Here is a 19,569-nt window from a genome sequence, read left to right as displayed (position 1 = left end):
CGTCAATAAAACCACTACGATGAATCTGAGCGCTGAAGTTTTAAAAAATTCATATTGATGTAGCAACTATGGTAAAACGAGGCTTTTAGTTTAAACTGAAGAAAGACGTATTTCAGGAATTTTTGGAATTCCTTTCCTCGCCGATATTTAAAAATTCTACTCAAGTGAAGTGGGGTGGGCCGTCTTAGTTATTCTTTCTAACTTCTGCGATCTGCACGGGTGATGTACTAAGAACAAGCAATGACCTGAAAAATGGTCATAACCTGAATGTTGTAAAAAAACATTAGTCTGCTTTTTGTTCGACGGCGCTGGATGTTCTTTTTTTGTCATAAAACAAGAGTAAAGAGCGATTTTTACTTTTTTAAATACGAATAGCGAGAAAACGAGCGTAGTGACGCGACGGGTCACCTGTACCCGTAGTACAAGATTTTACATCTCACCAAACGAAACCAAATTCGAGAGTCGAAATACTTCCGCGTTACAGTAAAATGGACCTAAACAGCCTTGAATTGAAGTCAAATATTCAATGCCACTGATTTTAATTTCGCAATGTTTCCGCTTGGAGCGCTGGCTGTAGAAGTGTAGACAAACTTGAGCTTTAAAACAAGGCTTTTAAGATCCAGTTTACTGTAACGCGAAAGTATTTCGTCTCTCGAATTTGGTTTCGTTTGGTGAGACGTAAAATCTTGTACTACGGGTACTGAGGGTAAGTGATTACTGCCGCCCATGAGTATTTGCAGCACTTTTCAGCTTTTTTGAGTTGCCGAATTTTCAGCTTGAAAATGTGATCCATCCTTTATTTTATATTAAAATGTTTATTACTATCAAGCTCACGTAGGTTAATGTTGACCTAGCTGTAACTAATTTTGCATGTTAAAGGTAACATTAATCATGTTTGTTTTGGAAAACTTATACCTAAAACGTGATGAAAGCTTTGATTGTATTGTATTGAAACTTGATTCTTGTGGTGTTTTCCGTCTGACTAAGAGTATATCGTAGTGTGTTTATATTATTTCTTTCTTTTGTCCACGTTGCGATAGAATATCTTTTCATTTGCGGTCAATCTTCTTCTTTTCTTTCATTGGCCTATTTATACAAGAAGAAATTGAAAGCGGTGCTTGTAATAGAAGCTATATGTGTTTTGCTGAGTACGAGAGATCGTCAATAATGCGTATCCAAATCTACACTATCTATCTTGTCTGATCTAAATCGAATTATATTTAGATGCCAGAAAATTAAGGAGATCGCACACTGACCTAAGCATCGTAGGAGGCAAACAATTGGCCAGAGCCTTTGAGACGCATTTTATTTTACAAAAAACGCCTGATATGTTGTTTTTGCTGGCGTTTTATTTAAATAAAAAAAGGCAAGCGAAAGCAACATCAGGTGTGGCGTGAAAATTATGTCAGTATAATAGGCTTTAGTGGTAGGTATTATGTCCAAATTATTGATTTTTGATGGGCGATGATACATCCTGATTAACTTACGAGTACCTACCACTGTTTGTGTAGATACTACTGAAACATCTCATGCAATCTACCTTACCTGTTAGTAAAATATTGAGGGCAACCAAAGGTATCCATGTTCTTTTCTTTGTCTTTACAATCACTACTTATTAAGTTTTTAGGGTGAGGTCAGAGCTGTTAATTTTCTAATGTTCCAAAAAATTACAAAAAGTGATCATAAAAAGTCAGTCACTCTACGTTGGATAAGCAATTCAAGATTATAATTTTTACATTTCTGTGTTTTTGTTAATTCCAAACAGTCGTGACTAAAATAGAATATATCGACCCAAAATGCGGATTGCCGCTTTGCTTTGTGAATAATTATACTTATAATAATAAAAGTGAAGTAACTACACTACCTATACTATAAAAATTATAGTAAAAATATCGTAATCATTGTAATATAGTGTAAGTAAGTAAAGTAATACTCCACTTGTGCTTATAATTTACTAGCTTATGCCTGCGACTTCGTCCGCGTGGATTTAGATTTTTAAAAATCCCGTGGGAACTTTTTGATTTTCCGGGATAAAAAGTAGCCTATGACATTTTACAGGTCTTAAACTATTTCCATGCAAAATATCACATCGATCCATTGCTCCGTTGCAACGTGATTGAAGGACAAACCAACCAACCAACAAACAAACACACTTTCGCACACACAATATGGGTAGTTATGTAGGATATATTTTTATTGAATGTTATCATTGGATTCATTTTTAATTTTAAACATTTATTAAACGTTTGCGGATTTAAAAAAAAAACAAAAACTGACAGAAACTGGTGTTTGGCTCGGTGCCTGTTGATAAATTAAAAGGTTGCATATTTCCTGATTACGAAACGTTAAATATTTTTCTCGGTAATTGTTTTAATGATGACTTCTCTGAGTAGGTATTTTTATCTTGTTCACTGTTCGCGCAGTTTGGTTCGCAGAAAGCATTGTCTTCAAGTAGATATATCATCATCATCAACCAATAGACGTCCACGGCTGGACATAGGTCTCTTGTAGGGATTTTCACATGCCACGGTCTTGCACCGCCTGAATCCAGCGGCTCCCTGCGACTCTTCTGAAGTCGTGCGTCCACCCAGTCGGGGGTCTTCCAACGCGGTGCTAGGTCGGTTGTGGTCACCCTTTGACACATTTTTATACCCAAAGCAAAGGTGTACAAAGATCTAGATCCGCTTTGATTGGATCTTTTTATATCCACAAATATCCCCGTAATCCATTTACCTTTACGAGCTCTAAAGGAAAAGCCAACAGGCAGGGCCGTATTAGACTATGCAAGGCCTCTTGTAGGGCACAATGTTAAGGGACATTTTAGCAGCAGCGGTCTAGGCCCGTCGGAGGCCCTGGGTGGTTTCTGTCAACAATCAGTATTGTTGAATGAAACCAATGTGGTTTATTAAAATTCATAGCCACTGGGTTTCGAAATATCTACTTTTTAAGATTTTTGAAGTTTCGTATTCCACTACTAAAAACAATAGTACATTACTGCACGAGACCGGGAAGTAAGCGTTTTCTGGACGAGTATGAGTTTTTTTTTCGCGTTTTTTTTGTGGTATCATATTACCTGTCATCGTTTTTGCCAGCGTTCTCGTTACACTCTGTATAATAGTTTCCTTTTCAATATTATTGTATATCTTCAGAACCAGGTGAATTGTTTGCAATGAGTAGGTAGAGCTTGCAAGTAGTATCATAAAGCAGGGAGTTGGTAGAGTAGGCAGGTAGTCAGATCTAGGTTTTATCACGAAGTAGATGATGCGAGAGGTGATTTTTTAACATTGAATTGAATTTTAATTTAGCACTTGTTCTAAAGATTTTAATGGAAGATTTACTCATTAAACATATTTAATATTTCTTTTGTTACAACATAGATTAAATACGTTTGTAATTTGATTTTTAAAAAAAAGTAACATTCGTAAATACCTAGTAGCGCCAACCCTACCAAGAGGGCCCACAAACCGGCATCATGGATGAGTCACCGACGAAAACACCATAATTATTTAGACTGAATTCGGCTCGTCCGTGTGACGTAACTAATTTATTGCTCTTTACGGCCATCTCTATATTTCTCTATGGAATATAATATTTTATGTTTATTGTTGTACTTAACTATTTACTGATACAGGTAACAGGACCAGCCATACATTACCATATACATATTATTATCTAGTTCCTTTTGAATTGGTGTATTTCGTTTGGTTTCCAGATGGGTGTAAAAATCGAAGTAGTCGATTCGTCGACTTAAATTTAGCCTTAAACTGATTCCTTTAGGTGGGCCGTGCGAGTTTATCTAGGTATTATATTTCATAAAAACACCTTTAATCTGGTTATCAGATGGGTAAAGGTCGTTCTTATCTCGTATCTCGTACTATATGCATGCGTGTCGAGTGTCCACCTGTGCTGGACGGGAGGAAGTATAACCGTAGTTTAAAGAATAACCGAGTACATACAAATTCAGCTGGTGATACAACTTTTTCCCAAGGAACCACAAGTTTAATTTGCTATAATCGTCCAGAACAAACAAATCTGTATGGTACAACGTGCAGTATGCTATATCTACCGCCTGCCCTCCCACTGCTTAAGAAGCTGGATAAGCAAGCAATACAAATCACCAACACACAACACCACAAAAATCTTCTTAATTATACTCAACATACGTTTGCCCACAATGCATACAGTAGAAATTCGACTATCCGGCCCTCAGTTATACGGATTCGCGATTATCCGGACTACTAACCGAAAACTGTTCGACCAAGTGCGAGTCAGACTCGCGCACCGAAGGTTCCATACTCGAGTATTTTTTCCGCCATTTTGTACGATAAATCAAAAACTATCATGCATAAAAATAAATAAAAATCTGTTTTAGAATGTGCAGGCAAGGCCCTTTCATATTATATCCCACTTGGTAGGTATAGTTATTTTACTTTGAAAATTGAAAATAGGTACTATTATAGTGAACTACAAATATGCACAAAACCCGCTTTCCTTCATACATTCGATTATCCGGATTTTCGATTATCCGAATCCCTAACGACAACAATTAGTCCGGTTAATCGAGTTTCCACTGTAATTGCAAAAATGTATTAAAGTGAATTAAGTTTCTGGTCCCTTATACATCATGGACTTCCACAAAGTACCTACCTAGATTATATAGTATATTTCTACGGCTATACTCTCGTAACCAGTCTTAAAAGCGACGCGTGCGCGAACTGACCCCTTTGATAAAGGACCCCGGATGGGTTCGAAACTAGTCGGGCTAATGTCGACTGGATACGTGAGTATAGCCGTAGAAATATACTATTATATAATGGAAATCACTCACGATAGTTTAAACGCTAAAATACCTACCTAGATATTTAAAACCCGTGACCTATTACTAACCTAACCATGATCGTGAGCCACGGGCTTACCAAATCAAATTACTACACATTTATAAAACCAAACACATCACATACGGCCCCCACCGACCAGAATTCCTGGGCCTCGCTCAGATAAACACATCTTAAGGATATTAAACCACAGTAGATCATTCAATATTTAGGGTTCAATAAAATCTATATTATCGACCGTTTAGAAGTTATTGCTCTAACAGCCTTAGGTACTATATTACAAACAGCTCATGGCGTCTTCAAAGTCGTGACCTCTTTTTTGGTAAACGTTAACAACGGTGAAATCGTTGAAAAGATTTTTTGTGCATATATTACTATACCTTTTGTTGGCTCTTTAGGTAAATAAATGTAAGTCATTAGTAGCTACGTAGCTTATTATAACTACTAATAGTTACTCGGGTAGTTTACTTGCCTTACTTTACCTCATTCCTTTAAAATATTTCTTTGTCTGGATTGCATGAAAACATTCATAATCCCACAAATAGGCTACTTGACTCATATCTAATTTCGTCCAATAAATGATTATTTATTATAGTATTTTGCTTAAGACAACGAAATATATCAATAACAATTATTAAAAACGCAGGATGGATATATAAATCCAATTTAAAAAAATACAGTTTTTATTTATATTTGAAACGCAGAAAACGCTGTCAGCCATGATGTGACGTCATTAAATATGTAAACAAAGAAATGTCATCCCGATGTGACGCGGGGACTAACGTAGTATCCATATATATAAAATTTAGAGTCGTGACTAACTTATATATCAACGCACAGCCTAAACATCTAAACAGCTGATCCTAGATACATGAAATTTGGTGGGTGTGTTCTTTGTAGGTAAAGAGAAGGTATCCACTAGGAAAGGATTTTTTGAAATTCCACCTCTGAGTGGGTTAAATGGAGGTTTGAAATTTATGAAGTCCACGCGGGCGAAGTCACGAGCATAAGCTAGTTTTTATATATTTCTAAAAACTCATAGTAAACGTAAAAAAATATCGTTTTCTCTTTATAAATTGAATAAGTTATTAAGTAAGACTTACAACAAAGTGATCTTTGCAAAAATAAATTTGGGTTGAAGTCGTTAGTCATATAGGATCCCTTTAAGCAAGTCTTCGCGTGTTACGTATATTTATTTCACTGGGCACTCTAATCCACAACTTTCCTGTGGTCTTTATCGATGCGTTTTTTACATTCTCGGATGATACAATAACGATAATTACTATATTTTTCATGTAAACTAGTATAATAGAAGTCATGTTTATTAACTTTGGGAGGTTATGCTGTTGTTTACAAATGCATGACGTCAGAGCACAGATAATCTATCGGCCAAACATGGCCGACAGTGTTTTCACCTGTCTAAGAAAAATATATTTTTAAATTAAAGTTTTATGGTTTTTAGGGTGCAAAAAAATATAGTGTTAATTTTTTTGATATAATAGGACAAATATTAACCATTTAAGACCAACTTTAAAAAAGTGTCAAGTAGCCTATTAGTGTAATATCTGTGGCACTAGTTGTCCTTCATGAAATAAATAAATTTATTTTTTATTTTTTATTTAAGACATTTTGGAGAACATGAATAACCCTTCGAAGTAGAATGAAGTAGGTTAACTTAATAAGATCTAGGCTATAATAATTGAAAATAAGCATATTATTACGGTACCGTAGAGCATACATTTTGATATACAATGCGTTTGTCTTTAAGCGTGGAAAAGTGCGAGAAACTTCGAAAGGCGGTTGTGAAAGTAACTCACGCGCAACGGAAGACTATGTAGGGTGACCATGTTCAAGTATCTGGGAACTGCGGTTTTACGTTTAATACGTAGCTGTCAACGTCCATGGGAATAAACACAGACATGGATATGATTACAGCTATTTATACGCATAATGTGGTTACGATTAGCAGGTGCGCAGATTTTTGCAAGGATTCTCTGAGCACGGTACAAAACTGGTTTTAAAATTGATTAGCCAGGTTAAAATAAATTAAGTACCCGACCACGGCGAAGCAAATGAAGGGAGGGACATTTATCAGTCTATGTATGTATATTATATTTATGGCCTTTCATTGTAGCTCGCCCTTATTGGGATGATTTTAATCTTTGGGTTGTTTTTTCTTCACGGTAAAGTTTCACGTGTGCTTTCCTATAAATGTTTTGGCTATAAATCATGAAATATATCTAAGAACTGGTCAAAAGATACATAAAATAAGTTCTGAAGTCATACTTATAAAAATCGTCTCACAATAAACTTTATATTTGATAAAAATGTATTTTGTTGTGAATTTTTTCTCTACTAAGTACATAATACTGTTTTTCCAAAAAATAGTATTGGAAGAATCGGGATCATTTTGTACCTTTTCGTATGTGTTCATACGAATGAATTTCGTACGAAAACGCATGCAAAGTAAGCTCAGCGTAAGTGTTCTTTGTTTTACTACGAAAACTTAATTACTACGACTAACGATAGATAAAAAAATTCTGGTCCCTATCCTATCTATTTGCCTAAAATAAAATGAACCGCTCTCCTCTTAGTTATTATTATTTATTAAGTTTTAAGTCCCCTTATACTTTTCGGCTTTCGGTCATAGACTAATTAATTATATATAGATTTATATTATTTTATCAAATTGTGCCATGTACCTATAACACCCATATCATAGCTCTTATAATATATGTGTCTTCGTCATCTTACAGGTACACAGTTTATTGATTCTCGGTTCTTGTTGTGTTTTTTATGGTGAACACGGTAGCTGATGCGAATGCGTGTTGTATGGGTTCCTATATTTCAAATCTATACTTACCTTAATTTTCAAGAACATTATGTTATTAATCATTGTTTTTTTTATTTACTAGATGATGCCCACTATTACGTCCGCGTAAGTTTCAGTTTTTAAAAATCCTGTTTTACTTGTCTAAAAACTTTGATTTTCCGGGATATAAATTAGTCTATATCTATCTCCTGGATGCCAGCTATCTCTGTATCGAATGGATGATGCCTGCGGTTTCTTTGGTGTGGATTTAGGTGTTTAAGAACCCCGTGGGAATTCTTTAATTTTCCGGAACATAAAGTAGCCTATATCTTCCACCAAAATGCAATGCAAGCTGTCTAGTTAAACTTCTTTGGGCTCATTGAGCGATTTTCTGATGGGTAAATACTTCAAGTCCGCATCACCGACGTGTGCTAATGATAATAGTGCTTGGAGTTCCGATAGATGTAAAAACTAAACTAATGTTAATGGTTTTAATTTACAAATTATTGAATTTGTATTCTTAATTTTACAATTAATTTGAAAATCTAAAAAAGACTACTGTTTTTTTTTTCTTCTGTCGGCAGTCCCCTCTGACTAGCAATTTTTGTTTTTCATAGTTTTCTTTATTTTAGCTTTAACTCCCTAAGGTATCTTTCGCAGATATTATTGCCTGGATTATTTTATTTTAGTAATGATTGCTTTGACTTTTATAAAAAAGAAAACTTACTTAGGAAAATAAAATATTTAATAGCGTTAAAAGAAAATAAACACATTCATTTATTTTACTAATGAGTTTGCATCTGCTGGCGAATTTAATGCTTCTGCGAATCTCATTATAATTTTGTACGAAGCCTGCAAATTTCATTGGTATTGCGCAAAGCGAAATTGTCAGTTTACATTTGTAATTCTAGTTTTTAAGCTTCGGCGATTTATTTTAAATTGTTTAATATTTATTTAGGTAATACTGCTTTTTGTATTTTCAAATCTTGTTTGTATAAAGTAGGTGAGTATAATTAATAAACAAAACAAAATATTTTTTAGTTTATTTTATCTTTATTTGTACCAAAACATTTACAATAGAGAAGAAAAAGTGGACAGGGAAGCACTTATCTCTATGAGATATCTCTACCAGTGACCCTTAGTAGTGCGAGTGGTTGTAGAGGGAGTAGAGTAACTATCAACAAACTGATATTAAATAAAACTGTCGACACATTTTATTATTTCTTTAGTTATGTCGTATACTAATACTTTTATATAAACTAAGTTACCTTTATTTGTACTAAGTGCTTAATTAAAGTTAGATTTTAATGGTCTTTATCTTATCTCACAAATACATATAAATTTTATATTTTGCAATAAGTAGCTGAAGATTACAATTAAAACTGCAGATCAGAGACACATTTATAATTATATTTAAAGACATTTGTAATCCCAGAACCTAGACGCTATATGAATCTAATTATATACAAGTTTTCATTTCCGGTCGCAACCAAACAAGATCAGAATAGAATTTCGGATGTCGTTTGTGATATCGGATTTATGCCGTAACTATCTATTACCAAAATACAAAAGTAGTAGCTGCCCGCGGTGACGTCTGCGCTGAATGTCAGCTATGCCGTAATTTTTTTAGTTATTTTCTCTTCATCATCATCATCATCATCTTCAACCGATAGACGTCCACTGCTGGACATAGGTCTCTTGTAGGGACTTCCACAAGCTACGGTCTTGCGCCGCCTGAATCCAGCGGCTCCCTGCGACTCGTCTGATGTCGTCTATCCACCTAGTGGGAGGGTCTTCCAACACTGCGTCTTCCGGTGCGAGGTCGCCATTCCAGCACCCCACGCCAACGCCTATCGGTTTTCCAAACTATGTGTCCTGCCCATTGCCACTTCAGCTTCGCAACCCATTGAGCTATTTTCTCTTAGAGATACATAAAAACAGGTATGTAGATTAGATAATCTGTATGCTGGAGGTTTGCTACATCTTGTCCATGAACTTGATATGACATGATGGTTGAAATATTTGGCGGCGTCCCACGCTCCTCTGACACCGAGTCGGATTTAATTTGCTCCGAGAGCTGGTAGTTAATTTTGAGGAGGTGCTGCATTTTACCTTAGTACCTAAAGATGTATTACTCAGTTACTCCTGTTTGGGAAACTTGACTATTCATAGATCTTTGGATTTTAGGCGAACTCGTAGTTGCTTGCTATTTTAATAACTCTACAATCTACATAGATGTCATGCCATGACGCATGTTTCTTTTTTTGTAAATCTTTCATTTAAAGGCTTTTTTTTACATTGCTGTATTGTAGCGTTATCATAACCTAAATTAAAAAAATCTTAGTTATAATAAGAAAATTGATGATGTACATAACAGTCTAACTGGACACCGTAATAGGCTTGCGATTCCTATCCTCTGCCTCAGAAAGGACCAAAAGCCATTTGTGGGAATGGGTATAATCTTTTATAACAAAATTCCGCAATCAATTTTGGGCTTGTCTTTACACCATGTTTAAAAATCTATTAAAATTATGCTCCAAAAAACATATTATACATTTGAAGATTATGTTAATGATAAAAAAGCGTGGATTTGACCTACAGCTCACTCCAGCAATACACGGAACTTTAGTTACTTTTCTACTTTTATATATTGTAAATCAAATCTTTGAAAAGACCAACTGCTGAGTTTCTTGCTGGTTCTTCTCGGTAGGGAAGACATTCCAAAGCAGTGGTAGATACATTTGACGATTAAAAAGTACTTGTATAAGCTTAATTGTAAAAATATTTTGATTTGATTAGTTTTGAAAAGATAATACAATCAATACACAATAGTTCTGCTAACTCACTAGCACGACGTATGTCTACAGGACCTGTGTTTCTGTAAAGGACTCGATATGGTTTAGCTTTTAGTAATTATGGCTTCACTCACTTTTTAAACTATCATTAAACTTTGCTTAGTATTTCATAAGTTGCGATCCCAACGCAGTTTAGCTGACAGGTCTAATTTGCCATAATCTGGGAAATAAGAGGAAATAATATTATTACAAACATCTACAATAATACTACTAATAATATAAACATCTACAAAGAAACTATTAAAAATTGTCCATGAACTCTCGGACCAATTATTGTACAAGTCCTTTATTCTCCATTAGGTGTCGCCTACCGAGGTTGTCGTTTATGCTGTTTTAGATTTTTTCACTGGTACAATCTCTTGAAAGCTACCGTAAATCACAGAATTTGTTCCTTAATTTATGTATAATCACTTGTTTGTTAAAATGTTGGTGGTAGAGTCATAGACGTAGCATAGGAGACACTGCACTGTTCTACATGAAATAAATAAATTTTGATATTACTTTTGATTTTGATTTTGACGGTTTTAGTTTTAAAAAAATACAAATATACAGCGTATACATAAATTACTAAATTACTAAGTAATTTAATATATATATATATATATATATATATATATATATAGGTAAGTAATTTATGATCATACTTTATAAAATGTTCCCGTTTTACCTAAATGTACAGATAAATTGGAATGATCGACTAACCTGCTTTTTACAATGGATGCAAAAACATAGACATAAAGCCAAAAATATTGTGTATTTAAATTGTGATATTACTTGGTATAGCTGTTACCTATCAATAAAAGAACAGCGTCTCGTGCTCTGTTAGTGAAAATTATCTGTCAGTAAGTATATGTAGTACTCGTAATATAGGTTTTGAAAATTTTCAAATTAAATTATCAAATTAATAAACATCTTATTTGATTTAATAGAAGCCAACAGTATACAAAGAAAATATATTTTGTATATAAATTGAAAGTAAAATAACAACATTAAATTAAAAGTAATATAAATTAAATTAAATCGAGACCACCGCAGTGAGGCATATTGTACCCAAGATGCTGGCAGCACCCTTTGGATGGCCAAACTAATTCTTTGACCAAGGTAGTTGCCAGCTCTCGGGTCCCCGGTTCATTAATTTAATTAGGTGCCTACTAATTACTAACAGCCGCACTCGAGTCGCTTAATCGTTACTTCAGGCATTTATTAGTATGGATAAGGAATGCCTTAAGTAACGATTAAGCGACTCTGAGTGCGGTTGTAAGAGTAGTACAAAATGAGCTTGGTAAATAGTAGCAAGCCTATAGCGTGCCACTAATATAAACATCTACACATCTGTTATTCGTCTATATTTACCTACATGCAATTTCATAACTGCAATTGATTCTAAATCTTATACCTTACTGCTAAAGATTATAAGGGTTGTTTACGAATAGCCTTGAGTTTATTTTGACTAACGAATAAACCGTAAAGTTTAGAGAGGCACATCGTACCCTGTACCTTCCTATTCTAGCCTTGACTGGGGCTGTTGACCTCTGTAGTAAAACGTGGGCTGCGTTATAGTGGGAGGTATTGTGCATTAAGTAACGTATCTCTACGATTATTCAAAGATGAATAAAAAGACCGGGTCCTCTTCCTTGATTCAACACAATGAGCGGCTTGTTACGTTCGCATCGTTTTTTATCACACAACCACGAGTTTACGAACGAACAGTGAACTTATTATTGTGTTCCTTAAAAAGATATACCTATTCTGCTATTTTCTAAATAATTTGTAGTTGCACTGTCAACGATGCCATCAGTTAAGCGGATTTTATCACTCAATTTAGTTTACAAAAAAGACCGTTAAAAATGGTAATACCTACCCGATTGTAAATTAATAAATTTAACATTTTATCTCTTTAAATAAGCCACAAAAAAGTTTCTACCTATTATAACATTTGAAACTATCCAACCTGTATGCCCCAAACCAATTTCATTATAAATGCGAAAATGGTTTTAGACCTTAAAAAAATACGCATTTTATTCGGCCTATTTTTTGCGTAGTAGCAGTTAGCACACGCTGAGTATCTGCTAGTTTTTGTATAATTAATATGAATTGATATTTTGTTTGTTGCTTAGTTTGACCTCTATCTATGCATTCCTATACCATTCATTCGATTGCAATGAAACTTTGTGCAGTTATTTTTGGGACTCACGGAAAGGTTTTTGAAATAGTAGGTAGACCTACTATGAACTATTACTATAGGTATGTTTGTGAACGTAACTGGCGCGCGAGTCGCATTGCAAAGCATGCTGGGCATTAGCTACAGTGTCATAAAATATTTACGATGTACCTATCTATGATGTAACGTATACCTTGAATGTAAAATACCTGTAGATATAATATCAGCTTTGCAGTAATTATTTTAAATATTTAAAACTAGGTGACTCATGTTTTGAAAATCGATATACAATATTTTCTGCAGTCTTCAAAGAGTTGGTTTTATTTAATTCGTTGAACATGAAAAATACAGTTTCTGTTTTACTTCTTACAGACATGTTACGAAATGGAGAGGTATCTTCAGGAAGAGCCGCGGGGAAAGCGAGCAGATTTAGATCAAGAAGAAGAATGGGCCGTATCGGCGTCCTCATCACCACCATCACCCCCTTCACCACCTTCACCCAGACCCCATATCGTCACGATAGTGAAGAGTGAACCTCCCAGCGACTCTGATGAACCAAGAGGTGAGTGAAAGCCTGATCAACAATAAAACCTTATCGATCAATAGGGTCTTAGGGGCTCGACTGTAGTAATAGAAAGATGCGATTTTTTGTATAACGGTAGAATTAATTATTAAAAAAAGCATGATTTATATTTATTTTTAACATAATGAATTATTAACGTTGAGCTGCACGTAAAGTGATTTATGACGTCACAATGTGTAAACGCCATATATTTTCAATTTTTTAACATAAACATAGTGATTTCTGCAGGAAAAGATTTTGTTAAAATGTTAAAAAATGACGTTAATTTAATTATGTTAAAAATAAATAAAATCATGATTTTTTAAAAATATTCTCTTGAATTGAATTCTAGCTCCATATAAGTACCACTATACAAAAATCGAAATTTTACCTACCTAGCTAGACAGTGTGTCCCAGGTGTATAACTCGTCTACAATTTCAAGGGCAGACTTATCAATGGTTACAGGGTGGATACTAACATGAACATTAGACCAATTTTCGGCTTAATCATGCCATCATCTTTAGGCTGTAAAATCTGTGATAAAAAGAACTGTGTACCTTTATTTCGTAGTAAGCAGGCTAGTAAAGGTTGGTGGCTGGCCCTGTTTAATCTTATTATCAAAAGTAAGACAGTACTAGAAATTCATCTCCATTCCCTAAAGTTTTTCTTTTGCGGCCAGTGCGCCGCTGTCCAGCTTCTTTGTCCTCAGAGATATTTATTAATTATATTTATATTTAAAAGATTTGCTAATCCATTTCAGATGAGCCACCAAGCCCGGCGCCTGTAAGGCGTCATGTGCCACGTCACCATACCCATGCGCATGCTACCGATCCCAGACGTCGCGTCCATCGGTGTGAATTCCCCGCTTGTGATAAGGTCTACACGAAGAGCTCGCATCTTAAAGCGCACAAACGTACTCATACAGGTGAAGACTTTCACAGTTATCTAGTAAATGCTTGAAGGATTTATGACCGCAAAGTCATTTCGCATCTATACCCTACCCTGCGTGAAACTCCTCATCGTGACGACGTTGAATGATTTCTAATATCGAAATACTGTGATGAAGTTATAAAAGTAAAATTGACGTACAGCACGCGGCCAAAAGTGATGAACATCGATCTTTAGAAGGAGACAGCAGATTTGTAGAGCACTGTCCGACCGACCAATTGTCAGACCGATAAAGCGTCATATGGGTATGAGTGACAGAGACAACGCTCTTCAAAGATGAAATGTCATTCTAAAGGCCGATGTTTATCACTTTCGGCCGCGTACTATAATTACCCTTTTTAGAGGTGCGAAGCCGAATATAATTGAAATATAATTATACTAGCTTATTCCCGTGACTTCGTCCGCGTGAAGTACACAAATTTCGAACTTACTTTACCCATTTAGAGGTTGAAATTTCAAAAATCCTTTCTTAGCAGATGTCTACCTCATAAAAGTTATATGCATTTCAGCCTGTGCCGTCCAGTAGTTTGAACTGTGCGTTGATAGATTAAACAGTCAGCTTTTTATTTGCTATATATATAGATTTACTGAGTTATTTGGTGTGCACAAATGCAATAGGTAGTGATAAGCAAACTTACACACTGCGTTTAGTGGAATGCGTTATTTGCTATGCTTTTTACGTACCAAGAATCTGCTAATATAGTACATATGCAAAATGCGAAAGTGTGTTTGTTTGTTGGTTTGTTGGTTTGTCCTTCAATCACGTCGCAACGGTGCAACGGATTGGCGTGATTTTTTGCATGGGTAATAGATATGGTCATGGAGAGTGACATAGGCTACTTTTTATCCCGGAAAATCAAAGAGTTCCCACGGGATTTTTAAAACCTAATTCCACGCGGACGAAGTCGCGGGCATCAGCTAGTCTACTATAAAACTGAAAATAGACCATTTCTGTACATTCAATATAATTTTGTATAGTAATTTTTAAAAAATCACTGGAGAAGCATCATTATCAATATAGAGCCCAAAACAGTATTTTTTTTATCATTTTTGCCTGTCTTTCTGTACACGCTTCTACGCAACTATAATAACATACCTATTAGGTGACTCCGGGTCAGAAGATGAACATTTTCATTCCTTCCCAATCAGTAACAACTTCAATTTCGGTAGAAAATACGGTATGTATCTAAACCAGTGCAATTCAATGCAGATTTCATACCAATCAGAACATTTCACAAAGACAACACATCTATGGAATAGGTAAGCCCTCCAGAGTAAAGAAACCGGGGAAGGTCAACCAGTCTTTAGTAAGGATTTGTACTATTTTAGCGTTTAAACTACCGTGAGTGATTTCCATTATAAATAATATCTGTCCCGGCTGTAATATTATTTATAAAGGATTTGTACGTTATTAGATACCTACTTATAGTTTTTAATACAACTAGCTGACCCATCCCAGCTTCGGTTGGTTCTGTGAACTATTTACGTACAAAATTTGATGTTCTTAGGCTGAGACAGAGTGTATTTTGACTTTGCAATCAGTCAGCTTCTTCTGTATATAGAAAGACGAAATCCAAATGGCATGTTTCATGTTTCAGGTGAAAAGCCCTACAAGTGTTCTTGGGAAGGCTGTGAGTGGCGATTTGCACGGTCAGACGAATTGACTAGACACTATCGTAAACACACGGGTGCGAAACCGTTTCGTTGTCGTCACTGCGAGCGCTGCTTCTCTCGTTCTGATCATCTAGCATTACATGCGAAACGCCATGCGTAGCCCGAGAACCCACCACCCACTCCTAGGAAAAGAAATCGGAGCAAACGCTCTGAAAAACTGTTAACAGTTGCCAATGTGCACTAAATGAATGCGGTCGTGGTACACCGAGTGCGCGTCTCTTCTTTATTATATTGTGTGATTCCGTTTGTAGATTCTGTGCGTTGTGGTCTTACGAATTGAATGTTGTGATTCTGCATTAGCGTTGGGCTCGCTTAGTGCTGTTATGTTTGTCTTGAGGCGCGCATTGGTGGGGGTGGGTGTTCGGGAAGCGTTGCAAGCCAAAGAAAAGTCGTTACGTACAAGTACGTAGCCGAGTCAACACTCATTGCACCTAATGCTTTAAACTTATTTTTATTTGATGAAGGTAATCGACGATGAAATTTAAAATCTCTTGATATTTCGGCTTATTATCGTTGTGGTTCTTTGTTGCAATAAGAGAACTATATTTATATTTGCCGTTGTTAATTGTGTAAAAGATTTTTTCTAAGCTTTGTGTACAGAGAGATTTGTTTTAGTCGGCCGGTCGCAAAGCGGCCGTCGCCGATAGTTGTGCCATCGTTCGCGGAGCAGAGGGCGCGTGGCGTCGCGTCACGTCCGTGCGCACGCGGCGCTTCCGCGCGTCTTTCGTCAACCTGCATTTTAAATACAATGTGACATATTATTTATTGATTCGCGGGATGTTCGGCAGATATTCCCACCGACGCCCAGCACAACCTTTTGTTAGTTGTAAGCTTAGTAGGATGTGCGTCGCGCGTTACCTGATGTTAAGTCAATTTCTGAAAACAATTGCTGTGAACATTGTTATTCAACTTGCAAATACGTGTTAAAACATTATCAATTGTTAAAAACATACCTAAACTATGTACTGTTTTAAATATATGATATTTCCCACTGTTATAATTTTAGTCATGAGCGATTGTTTTCAGAGATTAACTTGTGTTTATTTTATAAAATGATGTTTATTTTTAAGATACGCATACACTGCGATATATTTACTTTTAAGCTTTCTCTTTAAATCTCTCATTCCGTTTGGTGTAAGATGAACCGTGCTCACGGTGTTATGGGTGCCGTAAGATTAATGTTTATTCTCTGTGTTGATGAAAATTATAATTATTTAATATACAACCTTTACACACGTAGTCTTAGGATATTAAAATAATAACGCAACTTACTTAGGTAAATTATTGAAACATTTAAGAGATTCTTGTCAGCGATATTGCTAAGTGTGTAGAGGTGTAAAAACAATAATTATAATGAGCAAGTTGATTCTAAAACACAGTCGCTTTTTAATTCAATTTTCTTACAATATTAAATTTGTCGCTTACGCCTACGTATGTTGCGAGCACAACACGAGCTAGGGCGGGAATGGCCGTAGTAATACTACTTCAAATATTATTTGACGATAAAGTTGGTAAATCTTCGAAAACAGCAGTTTTCTATTTAGTCAAATTGTTATATTAAAGGTTTTTGATGACCTGGAAGTGTTATAATCGTGTTGAGATATTAACTTGGGATGTTAGGTGTGTTGACTCGAAAAAACTAATAATACACTGCCGCTGTAAGAACTGTGCACATATTATTGTTAGTTTAAATTGAAACGCAATGCAAGTATAATTATTATTATAGGTTTGGCGTTATGCTCGACTCCACTGTCGAATTATTATTATTGGCGTTTAATAAATTGAAAATTTACTGAATTAATAATGATTTAAGTGGTTATTGTAAGAGCTTAAAAATTTTGACCTTAAGATTTCGGATGTCTTAAGTTACAACATATCATAATAAAATGCTATGCGGAGTGATTTAGTAACGTGCAATAAAAAGTTCGAGTTGTTATTAACTGTAACCCATCTGTTTTAATGAGGTTACAGAACTTTTGTAGGAATGTTATTTTTTGTGATTGCTGTTTCTAAATCTATCTATTTATTATATTAAATCTGTGGATGTAACTAGTTGGAAATATTTATTGATTGTATTTTGACATTATCTATCTATTTTTATTATATTATGATCACATTTATATAAACGACTACTTTTCAATTACAATTGAGGGCGAATACAGGAACATTGTTTTCTTTTACTTTAGTTTAACAAAGCTATGTAATTAATTTAATACAGTTATAAACATAGTTTTTTGTTTTTCGCCTCATTTTGTTTTGCAGTATATGTACCAATTTTAGACAAAGTCACATTAGGCGCAAAAGCTGAATGGACAATAGCTTCTTATGTGTTATGCAATCAGCTTTATTTAGATGAAGAATTATAATAAAAAATATGATTACACTTACTTTTTAGTACCATTTTATCCCTTTTTAAGAAGGGTGACACTAAGATATTCGAAATATTTATGTCAGAATTTATGAAAACATTTTTCTAGCTCTTGATAATTAAGTATACACTTGTATTACCTATCCAGACATTAAGAATTCCGCGTTATGATAATGTAATTATACAGGCTGTGGTAATTTATATAATACATCATAATTAGATCATGGTTTTATAAAGAAAGTTTTTTGATAGTTAAGTTCGTACCCAGCAGCATCCTTTTTGGGATGTGTTTAAAGTAATTTAGAGAATTTTAAGTACAACGATATCTTAAAAATTTACTGCCATAACTGTTATAATATCAACTATATTATATCGTTTAACATTGGAATAACTTTTTGTACTGACTGTGTATTATTTATTATTATATAATAATTCCTACGGAAAAAAAACATCCCGGGGGCCAATGATGTAGTCTTCCCGAATTGAAAAATGTGATTATTTGTGTCGATGCGGTCTTAGGGACAATTGAGCAGATTCGTATATATTGTAATATTACTTTGCATCAAGCGGGTCTTAGTTTTGGTCTCTTCGTCACTTGTTCCTCACAATGTAGTTGGGTTTTCATTTGGATACTAACCAATCGAACTAAATTAAATTTTGTAGACACGTTCTAGAAACAAAGTAATATCTGTTTGCCAGATTTCGTACAAATATCCGGTTTTAGAGTTACATATGTTAAAAGATTTGTATGTACATTTGTGAGCCCGTGTAACTTTGAATTTAAATACTTAAAGGAAAATCTGGCAAAGCACCACGCACACATATTAGTTACTTGAACGTGCCTACCAAATTTTATTGAGTAAAATTGGTTGATATTCAAATGAGAGCCAAACTAAATTTGTTTGGAGAAGTCTACGAATAAACTTCTCTTAATAGTCTTCACGAACCCTAATAGATATTTTAACGAGATCTTAAAAGTTAAAACGTACTTAATATGAATTTAACATAAAGGTATGATTCCGAACAACGCTGCACGCAGCAGCGCTGCCGCAACAGTGCTGTCACCAGCTGTCACAGTCCCCTTCGCGCCTTGAAGTCGCGGTACTACTGGTCCCCATAAAATCTCTATAAGCTTATATGACATTACATTCCGAGCTAGGCAGCAATGTCGCGGCAGCACTGTAGCAGAACATTGCTGCGTAGCTCGGAATGTAATGTCATATAAGCTTATAGAGATTGTATGGGGACCAGTAGTGCCGCGACAGGACTGTGACAGCTGGTGACAGCACTGTTGCGGTAGCGCTGCTGCGTGCAGCGTGGTTCGGAATCATACGTTAATGGATACTTTTCAAT

General features: G+C 35.1%; 1 protein-coding gene across 1 annotated transcript in view; it reads left to right on the top strand.

Annotated features, from left to right (window-relative positions):
* Window positions 1–17,690, top strand: part of LOC117995481 (Krueppel-like factor 6) — a 58,398-nt gene extending 40,708 nt beyond the window's left edge. The window contains exons 2-4 of the mRNA XM_034983489.2: window positions 13,036–13,225; window positions 13,987–14,151; window positions 15,773–17,690. Coding sequence (XP_034839380.1) covers window positions 13,036–13,225; window positions 13,987–14,151; window positions 15,773–15,948 — 531 coding nt within the window. The 3' untranslated portion in view covers window positions 15,949–17,690. The remainder of the gene's footprint in view (window positions 1–13,035; window positions 13,226–13,986; window positions 14,152–15,772) is intronic.
* The last annotated feature ends 1,879 nt before the right edge of the window (window positions 17,691–19,569 follow it).

The sequence above is a fragment of the Maniola hyperantus genome, chromosome Z, assembly GCF_902806685.2.
Source record: "Maniola hyperantus chromosome Z, iAphHyp1.2, whole genome shotgun sequence".
Lineage (NCBI taxonomy): Eukaryota > Metazoa > Arthropoda > Insecta > Lepidoptera > Nymphalidae > Maniola > Maniola hyperantus.
The sequence above is the reverse complement of the archived record's forward strand: the minus strand, read 5'-3'. Positions and strand labels throughout refer to the sequence as shown.